General features: G+C 52.8%; 1 protein-coding gene across 6 annotated transcripts in view; it reads left to right on the top strand.

Annotated features, from left to right (window-relative positions):
• The window catches only part of LOC140390245 (uncharacterized), a 580,951-nt gene that overhangs the window by 425,383 nt on the left and 135,061 nt on the right, over positions 1 to 20,507 (top strand). For all 6 annotated transcript variants that reach the window (XM_072475229.1, XM_072475231.1, XM_072475230.1 and 3 more), the window contains one exon: positions 11,808 to 13,037. In XM_072475229.1, the coding sequence (XP_072331330.1) occupies positions 11,808 to 13,037 (1,230 nt within the window). The remainder of the gene's footprint in view (positions 1 to 11,807; positions 13,038 to 20,507) is intronic.

Below are 20,507 nucleotides of genomic sequence, written 5' to 3'. Positions count from 1 at the left end.
TCCCAAACCACTGACCATCCCCCACCACTGACCATCCCTCACCACTGACCATCCCCCACCACTGCCCATCACTCATCACTGCCCATCCCTCACCACTGGCCATCCCAAACCACTGACGATCCCTCACCACTGACCATCCCCCACCACTGACCATCCCTCACCACTGACCATCCCTCACCATTGACCATCCCTCACCACTGACTGTCGCAAACCACTGACCATCCCTCACCACTGACCATCCCACACCACTGACCATCCCCCACCACTGACCATCCCACACCACTGACCATCCCAAACCACTGACCATCCCTCACCACTGACCACCCCTCACCACTGACCATCCCACACCACTGACCATCCCCACCACTGTCCACCCCTCACCACTGACCATCCCTCACCACTGACCATCACAAACCACTGACCATCATCCCTCTACCATTGACCATCCCGAACCACTGACCATCATCCCTCTACCACTGACCATCTCTAACCACTGACCATCATCCCTCTATCACTGACCATCCCTCCACCACTGACCATCCCTAACCACTGACCATCATCCCTCTACCACTGACCATCCCTAACCACTGACCATCATCACTCTACCACTGACCATTCCTGACCACCGACCATCCCAAACAACTGACCATCATCCCTCTACCACTGACCATCCCTAACCACTGACCACCCCCACCACTGACTGTCCCAAACCATAGACCATCCAACACCACTGACCATCCCAAACTACTGACCATCCCTCACCACTGACCATCAATAACCACTGACCATCAATAACTACTGACCATCACTCATCACTGACCATCCCTCACCACAGACCATTAATAACCACTGACCATCAATAACCAGTGACCATCCCAAACCACTGACAATCAATAACCACTGACCATCCCTAACCGCTGACCATCATCCCTCTACCACTGACCATCCCTCACCACCGACCATCCTCAACCACTGACCATCATCCCCCTACCACTGACCACCCCTAACCACTGACAATCATCCCCCTACCACTGACCATCCCTAACCACCGACCACCCCAAACCACTCACCATCATCCCTCTACCACTGACCATCATCCCCCTACCACTGACCATTCCTAACCACTGACCATCATCCCTCACCACTGACCATCCCTAACCACTGACCATCTCTAACCACTGACCATCCCTAACCACTGACCATCATCCCTCACCACTGACCATCCCAAACCACTGACCATCCCTAACCACTGACCATCATCCCTCACCACTGACCATCCCTAACCACTGACCATCATCCCTCTACCACTGACCATCCCTCAACACTGACCATCCCTAACCACTGACCACCCACACCACTGACCGTCCCAAACCATTGACCTCCCAAACGACTGACCATCCAACACCACTGACCATCCCCCACCACTGACCATACCTCACCACTGACCATCCCTCACCACTGACCATCCCAAACCACTGACCATCCCTCACCACTGACCATCCCTCACCACTGACCGTCCCAAACCACTGACCGTCCCAAACCATTGACCATCCCAAACCACTGACCATCCCCCACCACTGACCATCCCTCACCACTGACCATCCCCCACCACTGCCCATCACTCATCACTGCCCATCCCTCACCACTGGCCATCCCAAACCACTGACGATCCCTCACCACTGACCATCCCCCACCACTGACCATCCCTCACCACTGACCATCCCTCACCATTGACCATCCCTCACCACTGACTGTCGCAAACCACTGACCATCCCTCACCACTGACCATCCCACACCACTGACCATCCCCCACCACTGACCATCCCACACCACTGACCATCCCAAACCACTGACCATCCCTCACCACTGACCACCCCTCACCACTGACCATCCCACACCACTGACCATCCCCACCACTGTCCACCCCTCACCACTGACCATCCCTCACCACTGACTGTCGCAAACCACTGACCATCCCACACCACTGACCATCCCTCACCACTGACCATCCCTCAACACTGACCATCCCAAACCACTGCCCATCCCTCAACACTGACTACCCCTTCCCACTGTCCACCCCTCACCACTGACCATCCCTCATCACTGACCTCCCCTAACCACTGACCATCCCTCACCACTGACCATCCCTCAGCACTGGCCATTCCTCAACACTGACCATCCCTCAACACTGATCATCCCTCACCACTGACCATCCCTCAACACTGACCATCCAACACCACTGACCATCCCTCGCCACTGACCATCCCAAACCACTGACCATCCAACACCACTGACCAGCCCTCCCCACTGACAATCCCTACTCACTGACCATCCCCCCCCCCACTGACCATCCTAAACCACTGACAATCCCTACTCACTGACCTTTCCAAACCGGTGACCATCCCAAACCACTGACAATCCAACACCACTTACCATCCCACACCACTGACCATTCCTCACCACTGACCATCCCAAACCAGTGACCATCCCAAACCACTGACCATCAATAGGAACTGACCATCCAACACCACTGACCATCCCTCACCACTGACCATCACTCACCACTGACCAACCCAAATCACTGACCATCAATAGCAAGTGACCATCCCTCACCACTGACCATCCCAAACCACTGACCATTCCAAACCACTGACCATCAATAACAACTGACCATCCAACACCACTAACCATCCACCACCACTGGCCATCACTCACCACTGACCATCCCAAACCAGTGACCATTCCTCACCACTGACCATCCCCCACCACTGACCATCCCTCACCACTGACAATCCCTCACCACTGACTATCACTCACCATTGACCAGCCCAAACCACTGACCATCCCTCACCACTGACCATCCCACCCCACTGACCATCCCAAACCATTGACCATCCCTCACCACTGACCATCCCAAATCACTCTCTATCCCCCACCACTGACCATCCCAAACCACTGACCATCCCTCACCACTGACCACCCCTCACCACTGACCATCCCTCACCACTGACCGTCCCAAGCCATTGACCATCGCTCACCACTGACCATCCCTCCCCATTGACCATCCCCCACCACTGACCATCCCCCACCACTGACCATCCCTCACCACTGACCATCCCTCACCACTGACCGTCCCAAGCCATTGACCATCGCTCACCACTGACCATCCCAAACCACTGACCATCCCTCCCCATTGACCATCACTCACCACTGACCATCCCTCCCCATTGACCATCCCCCACCACTGACCATCCCCCACCACTGACAATCCCTCACCACTGACCATCCCAAACCATTGACCATCCCAAATCACTGACCATCCCACACCACTGACCACCCCTCACCACTGACCATCCCTCACCACTGACCATCCCTCCCCACTGACCATCCCCCACCACTGACCATCCCCCACCACTGACCATCCCTCACCACTGACCATCCCTCCCCACTGACCATCCCAAACCATTGACCATCCCAAATCACTGATCATCCCACACCACTGACCATCCCTCACCACTAACCATCCCTCACCACTGACCATCCCAAACCATTGACCATCCCAAATCACTGACCATCCCACACCACTGACCATCCCTCACCACTTACCATCCCTCACCACTGTCCATTCCTCACCACTGACCATCCCCACCACTGACCATCCCTCAATACTGACCATCCCTCACCACTGACCATCCCTCACCACTGGCTATTCCACACCACTGACCGTCCCTCACCACTGACCATCCCTCAACACTGACCACCCCGTCCCACTGTCCACACCTCACCACTGACCATCCCTCACCACCGACCATCCCTCAGCACTGGCCATTCCTCAACACTGACCATCCCTCACCACTGACCACCCCTTACCACCTCTCATCCCTCAATACTGACCACTCCTCACCACCTCTCATCCCTCAATACTGACCATCCCCCACCACTGACCATCCCTTTCCACTGACCATCCCAAACCACTGACCATCCACCACCACTGACCAGCCCTCACCACTGATCATCCCTACCCACTGACCTTTCCAAACCGGTGACCATCCCAAACCACTGACAATCCAACACCACTGACCATCCCACACCACTGACCATTCCTCATCACTGACCATCCCAAACCAGTGACCATCACTCACCACTGACCAACCCAAATCACTGGCCATCAATAGCAAGTGACCATTCCTCACCACCGACCATCCAAAACCAGTGACCATCCCTCACCGCTGACCATTCCAAACCACTGACCATCAATAACAACTGACCATCAATAACAACTGACCATCCAACACCACTGACCATCCACCACCACTGGCCATCACTCACCACTGACCATCCCAAACCAGTAACCATCCCTCACCTCTGATCATCGTTCACCACTGACCATCCCCCACCACTGACCATCCATCACCACTGACCATCCCTCACCACTGACCATCACTCACCATTGACCATCCCAAACCACTGACCATCCCTCACCACTGACCATCCCTCACACAGACCATCCCAAACCACTGACCATCCCAAACTACTGACCATCCCAAACCACTGACCAACCCTCACCACTGACCACCCCTCACCACTGACCATCCCTCACCACTGACCATTCCACACCACTGACCATCCCAAACCACTGACCACCCCTCACCACTGACCATCCCTCACCACTGACCATCCCTCACCACTGACCATCCCAAACCACTGACCATCCCCCACCACTGCCCATCCCTCATCACTGCCCATCCCTCACCACTAGCCATCCCTCACCACTGACCACCCCTCACCACTGACCATCCCTCACCACTGACCATCCCACACCACTGACCATCCCAAACCACTGACCACCCCTCACCACTGACCATCCCTCACCACTGACCATCCCTCACCACTGACCATCCCGCAACACTGACCATCCCAAACCACTGACCATCCCCCACCACTGCCCATCCCTCATCACTGCCCATCCCTCACCACTGACCATCCCTCCCCACTGACCATCCCAAACCACTGACCATCCCCCCCCCCACTGACCATCCCAAACCACTGACCATCCCTCACCACTGACCATCCCACACCACTGACCATCCCACACCACTGACCATCCCTCCCCACTGACCATCCCAAACCACTGATCATCCCACACCACTGACCATCCCTCACCACTAACCATCCCTCACCACTGACCATCCCAAACCATTGACCATCCCAAATCACTGACCATCCCACACCACTGACCATCCCTCACCACTTACCATCCCTCACCACTGTCCATTCCTCACCACTGACCATCCCCACCACTGACCATCCCTCAATACTGACCATCCCTCACCACTGACCATCCCTCACCACTGGCTATTCCTCACCACTGACCGTCCCTCACCACTGACCATCCCTCAACACTGACCACCCCTTCCCACTGTCCACACCTCACCACTGACCATCCCTCACCACCGACCATCCCTCAGCACTGGCCATTCCTCAACACTGACCATCCCTCACCACTGACCACCCCTTACCACCTCTCATCCCTCAATACTGACCACTCCTCACCACCTCTCATCCCTCAATACTGACCATCCCCCACCACTGACCATCCCTTTCCACTGACCATCCCAAACCACTGACCATCCACCACCACTGACCAGCCCTCACCACTGATCATCCCTCCCCACTGACAATCCCTACCCACTGACCTTTCCAAACCGGTGACCTTCCCAAACCACTGACAATCCAACACCACTGACCATCCCACACCACTGACCATTCCTCATCACTGACCATCCCAAACCAGTGACCATCACTCACCACTGACCAACCCAAATCACTGGCCATCAATAGCAAGTGACCATCCCTCACCACCGACCATCCAAAACCAGTGACCATCCCTCACCGCTGACCATTCCAAACCACTGACCATCAATAACAACTGACCATCAATAACAACTGACCATCCAACACCACTGACCATCCACCACCACTGGCCATCACTCACCACTGACCATCCCAAACCAGTAACCATCCCTCACCTCTGATCATCGTTCACCACTGACCATCCCCCACCACTGACCATCCATCACCACTGACCATCCCTCACCACTGACCATCACTCACCATTGACCATCCCAAACCACTGACCATCCCTCACCACTGACCATCCCTCACACAGACCATCCCAAACCACTGACCATCCCAAACTACTGACCATCCCAAACCACTGACCAACCCTCACCACTGACCACCCCTCACCACTGACCATCCCTCACCACTGACCATTCCACACCACTGACCATCCCAAACCACTGACCACCCCTCACCACTGACCATCCCTCACCACTGACCATCCCTCACCACTGACCATCCCAAACTACTGACCATCCCCCACCACTGCCCATCCCTCATCACTGCCCATCCCTCACCACTGGCCATCCCTCACCACTGACCACCCCTCACCACTGACCATCCCTCACCACTGACCATCCCACACCACTGACCATCCCAAACCACTGACCACCCCTCACCACTGACCATCCCTCACCACTGACCATCCCTCACCACTGACCATCCCGCAACACTGACCATCCCAAACCACTGACCATCCCCCACCACTGCCCATCCCTCATCACTGCCCATCCCTCACCACTGACCATCCCTCCCCACTGACCATCCCAAACCACTGACCATCCCCCCCCACTGACCATCCCAAACCACTGACCATCCCTCACCACTGACCATCCCACACCACTGACCATCCCACACCACTGACCATCCCTCCCCACTGACCATCCCAAACCACTGACCATCCCAAACCACTGACCATCCCCACCACTGACCATCCCTCACCACTGACCACCCCTCACCACTGACTATCCCAAACCACTGACCATCCCTCACCACTGACCATCCCGCAACACTGACCATCCCTCACCACTGCCCATCCCTCACCACTGCCCATCCCCCACCACTGCCCATCCCTCATCACTGCGCATCCCTCACCACTGGCCATCCCAAACCACTGACCATCCCCCACCACTGCCCATCCCTCATCACTGCCCATCCCTCACCACTGACCATCCCTCACCACTGACCATCCCAAACCACTGACCATCCACCACCACTGACCATCCCTCCCCACTGACCATCCCTTACCACTGACCATCCCAAACCACTGACCATCCCTCACCACTGCCCATCCCTCACCACTGACCATCCCACACCACTGACCATCCCTCCCCACTGACCATCCCAAACCACTGACCATCCCTCACCACTGACCATCCCAAACCACTGACCATCCCTAACCACTGACCATCCCTCACCACTGACCATCCCACACCACTGACCATCCCACACCACTGACCATCCCTCCCCACTGACCATCCCAAACCACTGACCATCCCAAACCACTGACCATCCCCACCACTGACCATCCCTCACCACTGACCATCCCAAACCACTGACCATCCCTAACCGCTGACCATCCCTCACCACTGACCATCCCTCACCACTGACCATCCCACACCACTGACCATCCCAAACCACTGACCATCCCAAACCACTGACCATCCCCACCACTGACCATCCCTCACCACTGACCATCCCAAACCGCTGACCATCCCAAACCACTGACCATCCCCACCACTGACCATCCCTCACCACTGATCATCCTTCACCACTGACCATCCCTCACCACTGACCATCCCTCCCCACTGACAATCCCAAACCACTGACCATCCCTCCCCACTGACCATCCCACACCACTGACCATCCCACACCACTGACCATCCAACACACTGACCATCCCTCACCACTGACCATCCCTCACCACTGACCATCCCTCACCACTGACCACCCCTCACCACTGGCTATTCCTCAACACTGACCGTCCCTCACCACTGACCAACTCTCACCACTGACCTCCCCTAACCACTGACCATCCCTCAACACTGACCACCCCTCACCACTGGCTATTCCTCAACACTGACCGTCCCTCACCACTGACAAACCGTCACCACTGACCACCCCTTCCCACTGTCCACCCCTCACCACTGACCATCTCTCACCACTGACCTCCCCAAACACTGACCATCCCTCAACACTGACCATCCCTCACCACTGACCACCACTCACCACCTCTCATCCCTCAACACTGACCATCCCTCACCACTGACCACCCCTCACCACCTCTCATCCCTCACCACTGACCACCCCTCACCACCTCTCATCCCTCAACACTGACCATCCCTCACCACTGACCATCCCTCACCACTGACCACCCCTCACCACCTCTCATCCCTCACCACTGACCATCCCTCACCACTGACCATCCCTCGCCACTGACCATCCCAAACCACTGGCTATCCCTTGCCACTGACCATGCCTCATCACTGACTAGTCCTCACCACTAGTGACCATCCCAGACTATGACCCATCCCTCACCATTGACCATTCTACACCACTGCCCATCCCACACCGCTGACCATCTCTACTTAACTCTCAACATCAGAAAATCCATGCTTAGAACCTTGTTAATTTCTCCAAGTGTTTCAATGATTTTCTACATTTCGAAAAGAAACTAAATTCCATGGGCGGGGTTCTCCATTGGCTGATGCTGAAATCGGGAAACGCGATTGGGCGGAGAATGTCTTCTCATGCCAAATTCTACGTCGCTTCGACAGTAGCGTCAATGCGGTCCAGAAGTACGTACAGTAAACACTGTTTGTATATCATTAGCGTGCCTGAGTCAGTATTCTCTGGGGCCTGCTTGATTCTCCGCCTCCGAAGGCCCGAATTCCCAATGACGCGGTTCACTTGGCGCCGATGAGACCAGCATCGTGGCTGATGGGGGAGCAAGAGGAGGTAAGGGCACAGAGCGGCGCTACAGTGGGCTGATGGACCGGGCACTGGCTGGACTGGCTGGGGTGAGGGGTCCCCGCCAGGGCCAGAGGGTAGAGGGATGTGACGGGGCGGGGGGGGGGACAGGCCGAGTGGCCGGGGTCCCTCCCCCCCCACCATGGGACAGGGATGGTGTCCAGACATGAACCGCCATTGCCACACTCACTGTCCACCCACCTTGGCCCCTGGTTCTGCAGTGACACCGGCCATATGGGTGCCCCCATCCCCGCTCCCCACCCATTGCCATACCCTCCCCCTGTACGGCCGCCACCTGCCGGCGGGGCATCAGGCGACCCACCCATGCCGACGCCCGCTGCAGCCCCTATGGGGGCGGCAGGCGGGGGCCGCGGAGAGTACTGCAGGCAAGGGCAGTGCCAGCCGATGGTACCCCTATCAGTGGTGGGCGCCAGGGCCAGGGGTTCCCACGGTGCCGGGCACCGATGGGGCCAGGGGTAGATGGTCCCGGGGGGGGAGGTACGCAGCATGTTAACATGTCGGCCTTTCACCCCCCCCGCAGGCGATGGTTATTGGAATTCGACCAGCAATGGTGGCCTTCCTGCTAGTCGCCGCAGCCCTGGGGGACGCACTGCAGCAGTACGAGCTGCTCGAGGAGGAGGAAGCTGCAGCAGTAGAGCCTGCAGCAGCGATGTGTGCAGCAGCGGAACAGGATGTAGCCAACCAGGATGGAGAGCCAGCCGCCCAACAGGCCGAGGAGGAGGAACTGCCAAGGAGGCGCTGCATGAGGCTTCATGTATAATTCGAGGACCTGCCAGGACCTGTGAGGACTCCGGCTGAGCAGGGAGACAGTGCGACATATCTGCCAGATCATGGCACACCTGGCACCGGGCGTGAAATGGGGGAGGCCACCCACTCCCGGTTCTGAACTTCTACGCCATGGGGTCCTTCCAGGCGGCGAGTGGGGACCTGATGGGATCTCATGGACCTCGATGTACAGGTGCATCTGCACTGTCATGGAGGCCCTATATTCCCAAGCTGCTCAATGCATCCATTTCAAGGTAGACCGTGCCCACCAGGATGGCCAGGCCGCCATCGCCAATGTGCCCCAGGCCCAGGGATGACCTGAGTCTTGGTTCGTGGGCTGCCATCCGGGCTGTTCTCATCGTCAGTGCTCATCTCACAGGGTGGGGGGGTTCTGGCTGTGACACTCGCTGGGGGCGGGGGACACCAGGTGGACCCACCCCATCACCAGCAGGTCTGCAAGACACGAGACAAGGCGCATGATTATACCACGGGCCGGGGAGGGGGGGTGGGGAGTGGGGGAGGTGGGTGTGAGGGTGGGCAGGGGTGAGGATGAGGGATAGAGTGGGGGTGCAGGTGTGGTAAGGCTGAGGGTGGTGTGGAGTGAGGGTGAGGGTGGTGTAGCATGAGGGTGGCGGTGAGAGTGGTGTGGGAGTGAGGGTGGGAGTGAGGGTGCTGTAGGGTGGGGGTCAGGGAGAGGGTGAAGGTGGTGTGGGGGTGACAGTTAGGGTGAAGGTAGTGTAGGGGTGAGGTTGGGGGTGAGGGTGAGGGTCAAGATGATGTGGGGGTGAGGGTAAAAGTGGTGTGGGACTGAGGTTGGGGGTGAGGGTGAGGGTGAAGATGGTGTGGGGGTGAGGTTGGGGGTGAGGGTGAGGGTGAAGATGGAGTGGGAGTGAGGGTGGGGGTGATGGTGAAGGTGGTGTGGGGGTGAGGCTGAGGTTGAGGGTGAGAGTGAAGATGGTGTGGGGGTGAAGGTGAAGGTGGTGTGGGAGTGAGGGTGGGGGTGAGGGTGAAGGTGGTGTGGGGGTGAGGGTGAGGTTGAGGGTGAAGATGGAGTGAGGGTGGTGTGGGGGTGAGGTTGGGGGTGAGGGTGAAGATGGAGTGGGAGTGAGGTTGTGGGTGAGGGTGAAGATGGAGTGGGACTGAGGGTGGGGGTGAAGGTGGTGTGGGGGTGAGGTTGAGAGTGAAGATGGTGTGGGGGTGAAGGTAAAGGTGGTGTGGGGTGGGGTGGGGGGGTGCGTTGACGCACGTGGCACGGGGAACTGCAACTCAGCAGGATCTCATTTCCTCGCCCGTGGCTGAACTCCACCTTGGGGACCTCCATTTTGTCCAGGCCGCTGACGACATCCAGGGCCCTCTGCTCCTGCTCCCGGCCTTCTCTTGGGGGGGTGGGCGGAAAAATGGAAAACAAGTGTCAGACAGTCCGACGCATGCAGGAGGGGCGGGTAGAGGTAAGTGTGGCCTCAGTGGAACTGACATGTGGTGCAGGGTCGGGGTTCTGCCACCCTCTGGATTGTGGAGGGGAGGGGGGCAGGTTTAGGGTGTGTGGGACAGTGGTTAGTACCAGGGGCTCAGTGACACCTACTCGCCCTGGCCACTCTGAGGAGATTGTGCAGTTTCTTTCCCACATTGCTGGCATGTCCCGAGAGTGTTGCTGGTGGTGCTGGCCAGCGCTGAATAACTACCCCAGGGCACGACGAATGCTGGCTGGCAGCCTCCTTCCCGGGCCGGGGTACAGCGTCATCTGCCTCGCCTCCATTGCGACCAGGAGGGTCTCCAGCTTGGCGTCGGTGAAGCCTGGGGCCGTCCATCTTGCTGCCTTCATGTTGTCTGGGAAGATGTGCGTGGGGAGGGCAGTGTGTGTATACAGCTGAATCTTGTCAGCCTCCTGAGTGTGAATCGCGAAACCAGCGAATCCCACTCCGTTTCTCATTGTAATTGATTGTGTTCCACATGGCACCAGTGCCAGCCCGTCAACAATCGCTGAATGGGTTCAGGTGAGCCGCCGATTTGGCTGTCTTGGCACTCCATGGATCCTGCGCCGGCGTCATCATTTGGCCTCAGAAATTGAGAATCCAGACCAATTAACTTTTACAAATGAAATTAAAATCCAAACGTCTCACTTTATAACAAATGTTGTTTTTAATTGGCAGGTTCCTCTCAGCCACTCACTTCAGGAAGAAGATTCAGCTTGGCGTTTCTAGAAAATGCTGACAGTTCTGCTGTCCTCATCATGCACATTGTCACTTACGACAGACCCACAGTTGTGAGGGTTTCTATACCTGACCCACCTTATAATCGCTCCATCTCCATTAGTGCAAACAGCACAGCCACCATGACTGTGAATTCCACCCACATGGTGTCAGGGACCCAAATCTCAAATAAGGCAATAACCGTTACATCAGATGAAGACATTTCCCTTGTTGTATTAAACGGGAAATCCAAGATAAATAATATATTTTTCACTTTACCATTCGCCAGTTTGGGTACAAAATATTATATCTTCACCTACCCTGTGGACGGTCTGCACAGCATTAAACAATTTGCTATCGTTAACAGCAATGAGCAAGTACTGATCACCATCACCGTCTCGGGATCTCTGATCTTCAATGGGACTCAGTTCACAGACACAGAGAGATTCTCATTTGCACTGAGGCCAAACGAAGTTATTCAGTTTCAGAGCGACGAGGACTTGACTGGAACAAAGGTCGAGTCCACAAAGCCCGTGGCTGTCTTCAGTGGAGATCAATGCATATCTGTCACCCCGGGTAATTGTGGTCATATCACTGAAACTTTATACCCGGTGGACAAGTGGTCCGATTTCTTTGTTGTTTTTCCCATTATGAAGAAAATGAAGAGGGACATCATCACCATTGTCTCTTCGGGCAATGACAACAACGTGAATATTCACACAGAGGAAGGCAATTGGGAAGCTCTTCTCCATGAAGGATCTCACGTCAACATTACTGTAAATGGTGGAATGATCATAAACTCAACCAAACCGATCATGGTCATTTACCTGTTTACAGGGGGCAACAACTCAATGGCTTCAACCCTTGACCCCTTCATGATGACCGTGATACCATCTGTCTTTTTCAGTAATTACTTTATGTTCGTGACATTGGACAGCGTATTCAACTACATCCTGGTCATTTCATCAGGGCCGAAGTCTAGCAGCATTATTTTAGACGGAGAACCTTTGTCCAAATTCACCATCGAAAATTCAACCTTTGCTGGTTTCACTGCCTCCAGAATCTACCTGGGTGAAACCGGTGGGAGTCACGTTATCTCTCAGGGTTCAGGTCGCTTCGCCATCTACACCTATGGGATCAGGCGAGAAGAGTCGATTGGATATCCCATTGGCAACAAACCTCCTGCCATCAGTAAGTGTTTAGTTGTTGCAATTTGTTTCATGAGGGGCTGACGGTGATGTCACTAGATGGACAATCCAGGAGCCAGGCTAATGCTCTGGAACATGGGGTCAAATCCCACCCAGCTTGAAAACTAAAATTAATTAATGGAAAACTATCCTGAACTGAATAATAGTCATGATGAATGCAAAGTTATCTTCGATTCTGGTTACAATTCTAAATCTGAATCACCAGTGCTAGTGAAGTGCACATCCAATCATAGAATAACGATCAAAATTGGAATTTAGGATGAGAGGAGTCGACATGTAGCTATTGGGTCTCAAAGCGTTATACCGACTTCAGAGCAGTCTAGAATATGTCATTGTTGCTGATGACGTGATACAAGAGAACAAATCAGAACACACAACCTCAACACTCGTGAAGCATCGTCACACCATTGGACAATGGGCAGCACAGTAGCACAGTGGGGACGGCACGGTAGCACCGTGGGGGTGGCACAGTAGCACATTGGGGGCGGCACGGTAGCACAGTGGGGTCTGCACAATAGCACAGTGGTTAGCACTGTTGCTTCACAGCTCCAGGGTCCCAGGTTCGATTCTAGGCTTGGGTCACTGTCTGTGCGGAGTCTGCACGTTCTCCCTGTGACTGCGTGGGTTTCCTCCGGTGCCTTGGTTTCCTCACACAGTCCAATGATGTGTAGGTTAGGTGGATTGGTCATGCTAAATTGCCCTTAGTGACCAAAGAGGTTGGGTGGGATTGCTGGGTTGCGGGCGTGGGGTGGAGGTGCCATTTCCAGGTGCCAGTGCGGGCTTAGTGGGCCGAGTGGCCTCCTTCTGCACAGTAAATTCTATGAATATTCTATGACAAGGTTGACCACATCATATTGCTGACATAGTCATACTGCTGATGATATCAGACTGCTCGCCAGATCACATTGCTAAACATATCATACTGCTGATTTTATCTCACGGCTGATAATAATGCACTGCCAGCCATATTATTCTGCTGTCCTTTCACACTGCTGATCATACCACACTGCTGACCATATAACACTGCTGACTGATTACGCTTCTGACCATTACACTGCTTACCATACTACACTTCTGACCATTCACACCATTGATCACATCACACTGCTAATCACATCACACAATTGACCATGTCTCACTACTGACAAACTTTTTGCACTGAGTGCTGAATTTGGTGCATTTCAGTGCTATAGTGAGAGTTTGGTGACTGAGGGAGTATAAGGCTTCATTTTTATCTAAAGTCTAGTCTTTCTTTTATTTAGTTAATTAACTTAAAAGTTGCTGTTTTGTTGAGAAGAAGGTGAATTTTCAATCAGCTTTAAACAAAGGTTCTACTTGTAGGTACTTGCAGCTGGAGCTTGTTAATTAGTTAATTGGATTAGGCCAATTTTCAGAGGCTAGTTTCACAGTATAAAAGTGATCCCCTACAGTGCAGACTTTGTTTGCACTGAGTGCTGAATTTGATGCATTTGAGTGCTATAGTGAGAGTTTGGTGACTGAGGGAGTGCTGAATTTGGTGCAGTTGAGTGCTATAGTGAGAGTTTGGTGACTGAGGGAGTTAGGTGAGGAGGGAGCAAGGCGCTCCTTTCATTTTGTTTCCTATATTTCCGCAAAGATCAAGAAGGATGCCAGGAGTTCACAGAGAGTGCAGCTGACTGGGAGCAGGGTCGGAGGGCGGAGATCCAGTTGGTCCACAGGGCAGCTATATTCTGTAAGGTAAGAGGGGATGGAGGCTAGGCCAGTTGCATGCTCCTCCTGTAGGATGTGGGTGGTGAGGGATACCACCGGAATCCCCGCTGACTATACCTGGGGGAAGTGCACCCAACTCCAGGTCCTCAAAGACCGCGTTAGGGAACTGGAGCTGAAGCTGGATGAACTTCGGATCATCCGGGAGGCAGAGGGGGTGATAGAGAAGAGTTACAGGGAGGTAACCACACCCAAGGTGCAGGACAAGAGTAGCTGGGTTACAGTCAGGGAAAGAAAACAAACAGGCAGACAGTGCAGGGATCCCTCGTGGACGTTCCCCTTCAAAACAAGTATACCATTTTGGATGCTGTTGGGGGGGATGACCTACCGGAGGAAGGCCCTAGCGGCCAGGTCTCTGGCACTGAGTCTGGCTCTGGGGCTCAGAAGGGAAGGGGGAGAATAGGAAAGCAATAGTAGTAGGAGATTCAATGGTTAGATAGGAGATTCTGTGATCGCCAGCGAGACTCCCGGAAGGTATGTTGCCTCCCGGGTGCCAGGGCCAGAGATGTCTCGGATCGTGTCTTCAGGATCCTTAAGGGGGAGGGGGAGCAGCCAGAATTCGTGGTGCACATTGGAACCAACGACGTAGGGGCGTGGAGGTAATAAACGAGTTTAGGGAGTCAGGCTGGGAGTTAAAAGCCAGGACAGACAGAGTTGTCATCTCTGGTTTGTTGCCGGTGCCACATGATAGCGAGGCTAGGAATAGGGAGAGAGTGCAGCTGAACACGTGGCTGCAGGAATGGTGTAGGAGGGAGGGCTTCAGGTATTTGGATAATTGGAGCGCATTCTGGGGAAAGTGGGACCTGTACAAGCAGGACGGGTTGCATCTGAACCAGAGGGGCACCAATATCCTGGGAGGGAGGTTTTCTAGTACACTTCGGGAGGGTTTAAACTAATTTGGCAGGGGAATGGGAACCGGATTTGTAGTCCAGCAACTAAGGTAGCCGATATTCAGGACGCCAAAGCGTGTAGTGAGGCAGTGGGGAAGGGAACACTGACAAAGGAGAGTACTTGCAGGCACGGAGATGGGTTGAAGAGTGTATACTTCAACGCAAGAAGCATCAGGAAAAAGGTGGGTGAACTTAAGGCATGGATCGGTACTTGGGACAAAAGAACAAAGAACAAAGAACAAAGAAATGTACAGCACAGGAACAGGCCCTTCGGCCCTCCAAGCCAGTGCCGACCATGCTGCCCGACTAAACTACAATCTTCTACACTTCCTGGGTCCGTATCCCTCTATTCCCATCCTAGTCATGTATTTGTCAAGATGCCCCTTAAATGTCACTATCGTCCCTGCTTCCACCACCTCCTCCGGTAGCGAGTTCCAGGCACCCACTACCCTCTGCGTAAAAAACTTGCCTCGTACATCGACTCTAAACCTTGCTCCTCTCACCTTAAACCTATGCCCTACGCATACGATGGGGGCTACGATGTGGTGGCCATCACGGAAACTTGGATAGAAGAGGGGCAGAAATGGTTGTTGGAGTTCCCTGGTTATAGATGTTTTAATAAGATTAGGGAGGGTGGTAAAAGAGGTGGGGGTGGCATTGTTAAATGGAGATAGTATAACAGCTGTAGAAAGGCAGTTCGAGGAGTATCTGCCTACTGAGGTAGTATGGGTTGAAGTCAGAAATAGGAAAGGAGCAGTCACCTTGCTAGGAGTTTTCTATAGGCCCCCCAATAGTAGCAGAGATGTGGAGGAACAGATGGGAAACAGATTTTGGAAAGGTGCAGAAGTCACAGGGTAGTAGTCATGGGTGACTTCAACTTCCCAAACATTGAGTGGAAACTAATTAGATCAAATAGTTTGGATGGGGTGATGTTTGTGCAGTGTGTCCAGAAAGCTTTTCTAACACAGTATGTAGATTGTCCGACCAGAGGGGAGGCCATATTGGATTTGGTACTTGGTAATGAACCAGGGCAAGTGATAGATTTGTTAGTGGGGGAGCATTTTGGAGATAGTGACCACAATTCTGTGACTTTCACTTTAGTAATGGAGAGGGATAGGTGCGCGCAACAGGGCAAGCTTTACAATTGGGGGAAAGGTAAATACGATGTTGTCAGACAAAAATTGAAGTGCATAAGTTGGGAACATAGGCTGGCAGGGAAGGACACAAGTGAAATGTGGAACTTGTTCAAGGATCAGGTACTACGTGTTCTTGATATGTATGTCCCTGTCAGGCAGGGAAGAGCTGGTCGAGTGAGGGAATCATGGTTAACAGGAGAGGTTGAATGTCTTGTTAAGAGGAAAAAGGAGACTTATGTAAGGCTGAGGAAACAAGGTTCAGACAGGGTGCTGGAGGGGTACAAGATAGCCAGGAGGGAACTGAAGAAAGGATTAGGAGAGCTAAGAGAGGGCATGAACAATCTTTGGCGGGTAGGATCAAGGAAAACTCCAAGGCCTTTTACACATATGTGAGAAATATGAGAATGACTAGAGCGAGGGTAGGTCCGATCAAGGACAGTAGCGGGAGATTGTGTATTGAGTCTGAAGAGATAGGAGAGGTCTTGAACGAGTACTTTTCTTCTGTATTTACAAATGAGAGGGGCGATATTGTTGGAGAGGACAGTGTGAAACAGACTGGTAAGCTCGAGGAAATACTTGTTAGGAAGGAAGTTGTGTGGGACATTTTGAAAAACTTGAGGATAGACAAGTCCCCCGGGCCTGACGGGATATATCCAAGGATTCTATGGGAAGCAAGAGATGAAATTGCAGAGCCGTTGGCAATGATCTTTTCGTCCTCACTGTCAACAGGGGTGGTACCAGGGGATTGGAGAGTGGCGAATGTCGTGCCCCTGTTCAAAAAAGGGACTAGGGATAACCGTGGGAATTACAGGCCAGTTAGTCTTACTTCAGTGGTAGGCAAAGTAATGGAAAGGGTACTGAAGGATAGGATTTCTGAGCATCTGGAAAGACACTGCTTGATTAGGGATAGTCAGCACGGATTTGTGAGGGGTAGGTCTTGCCTTACAAGTCTTATTGAATTCTTTGAGGAGGTGACCAAGCATGTGGAAATGATGAAGGTAAAGCAGTGGATGTAGTGTACATGGATTTTAGTAAGGCATTTGATAAGGTTCCCAATGGTAGGCCTATGCAGAAAGTAAGGAGGCATGGGATAGGGGGAAATTTGGCCAGTTGGATAACGAACTGGCTAACCGATAGAAGTCAGAGAGTGGTGATGGATGGCAAATATTCAGCCTGGATCCCAGTTACCAGTGGCGTACCGCAGGGATCAGTTCTGGGTCCTCTGCTGTTTGTGATTTTTATTAATGACTTGGATGAGGGAGTTGAAGGGTGGATCAGTAAATTTGCATACGATACGAAGATTGGTGGAGTTGTGGATAGTGAGGAGGGCTGTTGTCGGTTGCAAAGAGACATAGATAGGATGCAGAGCTGGGCTGAGAAGTGGCAGATGGAGTTTAACCCTGAAAAGTGTGAGGTTGCCCATTTTGGAAGGACAAATATGAATGCGGAATACAGGGTTAACGGTAGAGTTCTTGGCAATGTGGAGGAGCAGAGAGATCTTGGGGTCTATGTTCATACATCTTTGAAAGTTGCCACTCAAGTTGATAGAGCTGTGAAGAAGGCCTATGGTGTGCTAGCGTTCATTAACAGAGGGATTGAATTTAAGAGCCGTGAGGTGATGATGCAGCTGTACAAAACTTTGGTAAGGCTACATTTGGAGTACTGTGTACAGTTCTGGTCACCTCATTTTAGGAAGGATGTGGAAGCTTTGGAAAAGGTGCAAAGGAGATTTACCAGATTTACATACCATTTGCCTGGAATGTAGAGTAGGTCTTACGAGGAAAGGTTGAGGGTGCTAGGCCTTTTCTCATTAGAACGGAGAAGGATGAGGGGCGACTTGATAGAGGTTTATAAGATGATCAGGGGAATAGATAGAGTAGACAGTCAGAGACTTTTTCCCCATGTGGAACAAAGCATTACAAGGGGACATAAATTTAAGGTGAATGGTGGAAGATATAGGGGGGATGTCAGAGGTAGGTTCTTTACCCAGAGAGTAGTGGGGGAATGGAATGCACTGCCTGTGGTAGTAGTTGAGTCGGAAACATTAGGGACCTTCAAGCAGCTATTGGATAGGTACATGGATTACGGTAAAATTATATAGTGTAGATTTATTTGTTCTTAAGGGCAGCACGGTAGCATTGTGGATAGCACAATTGCTTCACAGCTCCAGGGTCCCAGGTTCGATTCCGGCTTGGGTCACTGTCTGTGCAGAGTCTGCACATGCTCCCCGTGTGTGCGTGGGTTTCCTCCGAGTGCTCTGGTTTCCTCCCACAGTCCAAAGATGTGCAGGTTAGGTGGATTGGCCATGATAAATTGCCCTTAGTGTCCAAAATTGCCCTTAGTATTGGGTGGAGGTGTCGACCTTGGATAGGGTGCTCTTTCCAAGAGCCGGTGCAGACTCAATGGGCCGAATGGCCTCCTTTTGCACTGTAAATTCAATGATAATCAATGATTAATCTAGGACAAAGATTCGGCACATCATGGGCCGAAGGGTCTGTTCTGTGCTGTATTTTCCTATGTTCTATGTTTGTCTATATCACTGCTCATCATGTCATCCTGTTGACCACATCATATTGCCGACCATATCATATCTCACCGGTGATCATATCATACTGCCGACCACATCACACTGCCAATTCTTTCATACTGCTGATCATGTCACACACTGCTGGTCATATCACACTGCTGATCGTATCACACTGCTGATCATATCACACTGCTGGTCATATCACACTGCTGATGATATCACTCTGCTGGTCATATCACACTGCTGGTCATATCACACTGCTGGTCATATCACACTGCTGATCATATCACACTGCTGGTCATATCACACTGCTGATGATATCACTCTGCTGGTCATATCACACTGCTGATCATATCACACTGCTGGTCATATCACAACACTGCTGGTCATATCACATGGCTGGTCATATCACACTGCTGATGATATCACTCTGCTGGTCATATCACACTGCTGATGATATCACTCTGCTGGTCATATCACACTGCTGATCGTATCACACTGCTGGTCATATCACACTGCTGATCATATCACACTGCTGGTCATATCACACTGCTGATCATATCACACTGCTGGTCATATCACACTGCTGATCATATCACACTGCTGGTCATATCACACTGCTGATGATATCACTCTGCTGGTCATATCACACTGCTGATCATATGACACTGCTGGCCATATCACACTGCTGGTGATATCACTCTGCTGATCATATCACGCTGCTGGTCATATCACACTGCTGATCATACCACACTGCTGGTCAGATCACACTGCTGGTCATATCACACTGCTGATGATATCACTCTGCTGGTCATATCACACTGCCGATCATATCACACTGCTGGTCATATCACACTGCTGATGATATCACTCTGCTGGTCATATCACACTGCTGATCATATCACGCTGCTGGTCATATCACGCTGCTGGTCATATCACACTGCTGATCATAACATACTGCTGGTCATATCACACTGCTGATCATATCACACTGCTGACCATATCACACTGCTGATCATATCACACTGCTGGCCATATCACACTGCTGATGATATCACTCTGCTGATCATATCACACTGCCGATCATATCACACTGCTGGTCATATCACACTGCTGATCATATCACATTGCTGGCCATATCACACTGCTGATGA

The sequence above is a fragment of the Scyliorhinus torazame genome, chromosome 14 (genome assembly GCF_047496885.1).
Source record: "Scyliorhinus torazame isolate Kashiwa2021f chromosome 14, sScyTor2.1, whole genome shotgun sequence".
Lineage (NCBI taxonomy): Eukaryota > Metazoa > Chordata > Chondrichthyes > Carcharhiniformes > Scyliorhinidae > Scyliorhinus > Scyliorhinus torazame.
The sequence above is the reverse complement of the archived record's forward strand: the minus strand, read 5'-3'. Positions and strand labels throughout refer to the sequence as shown.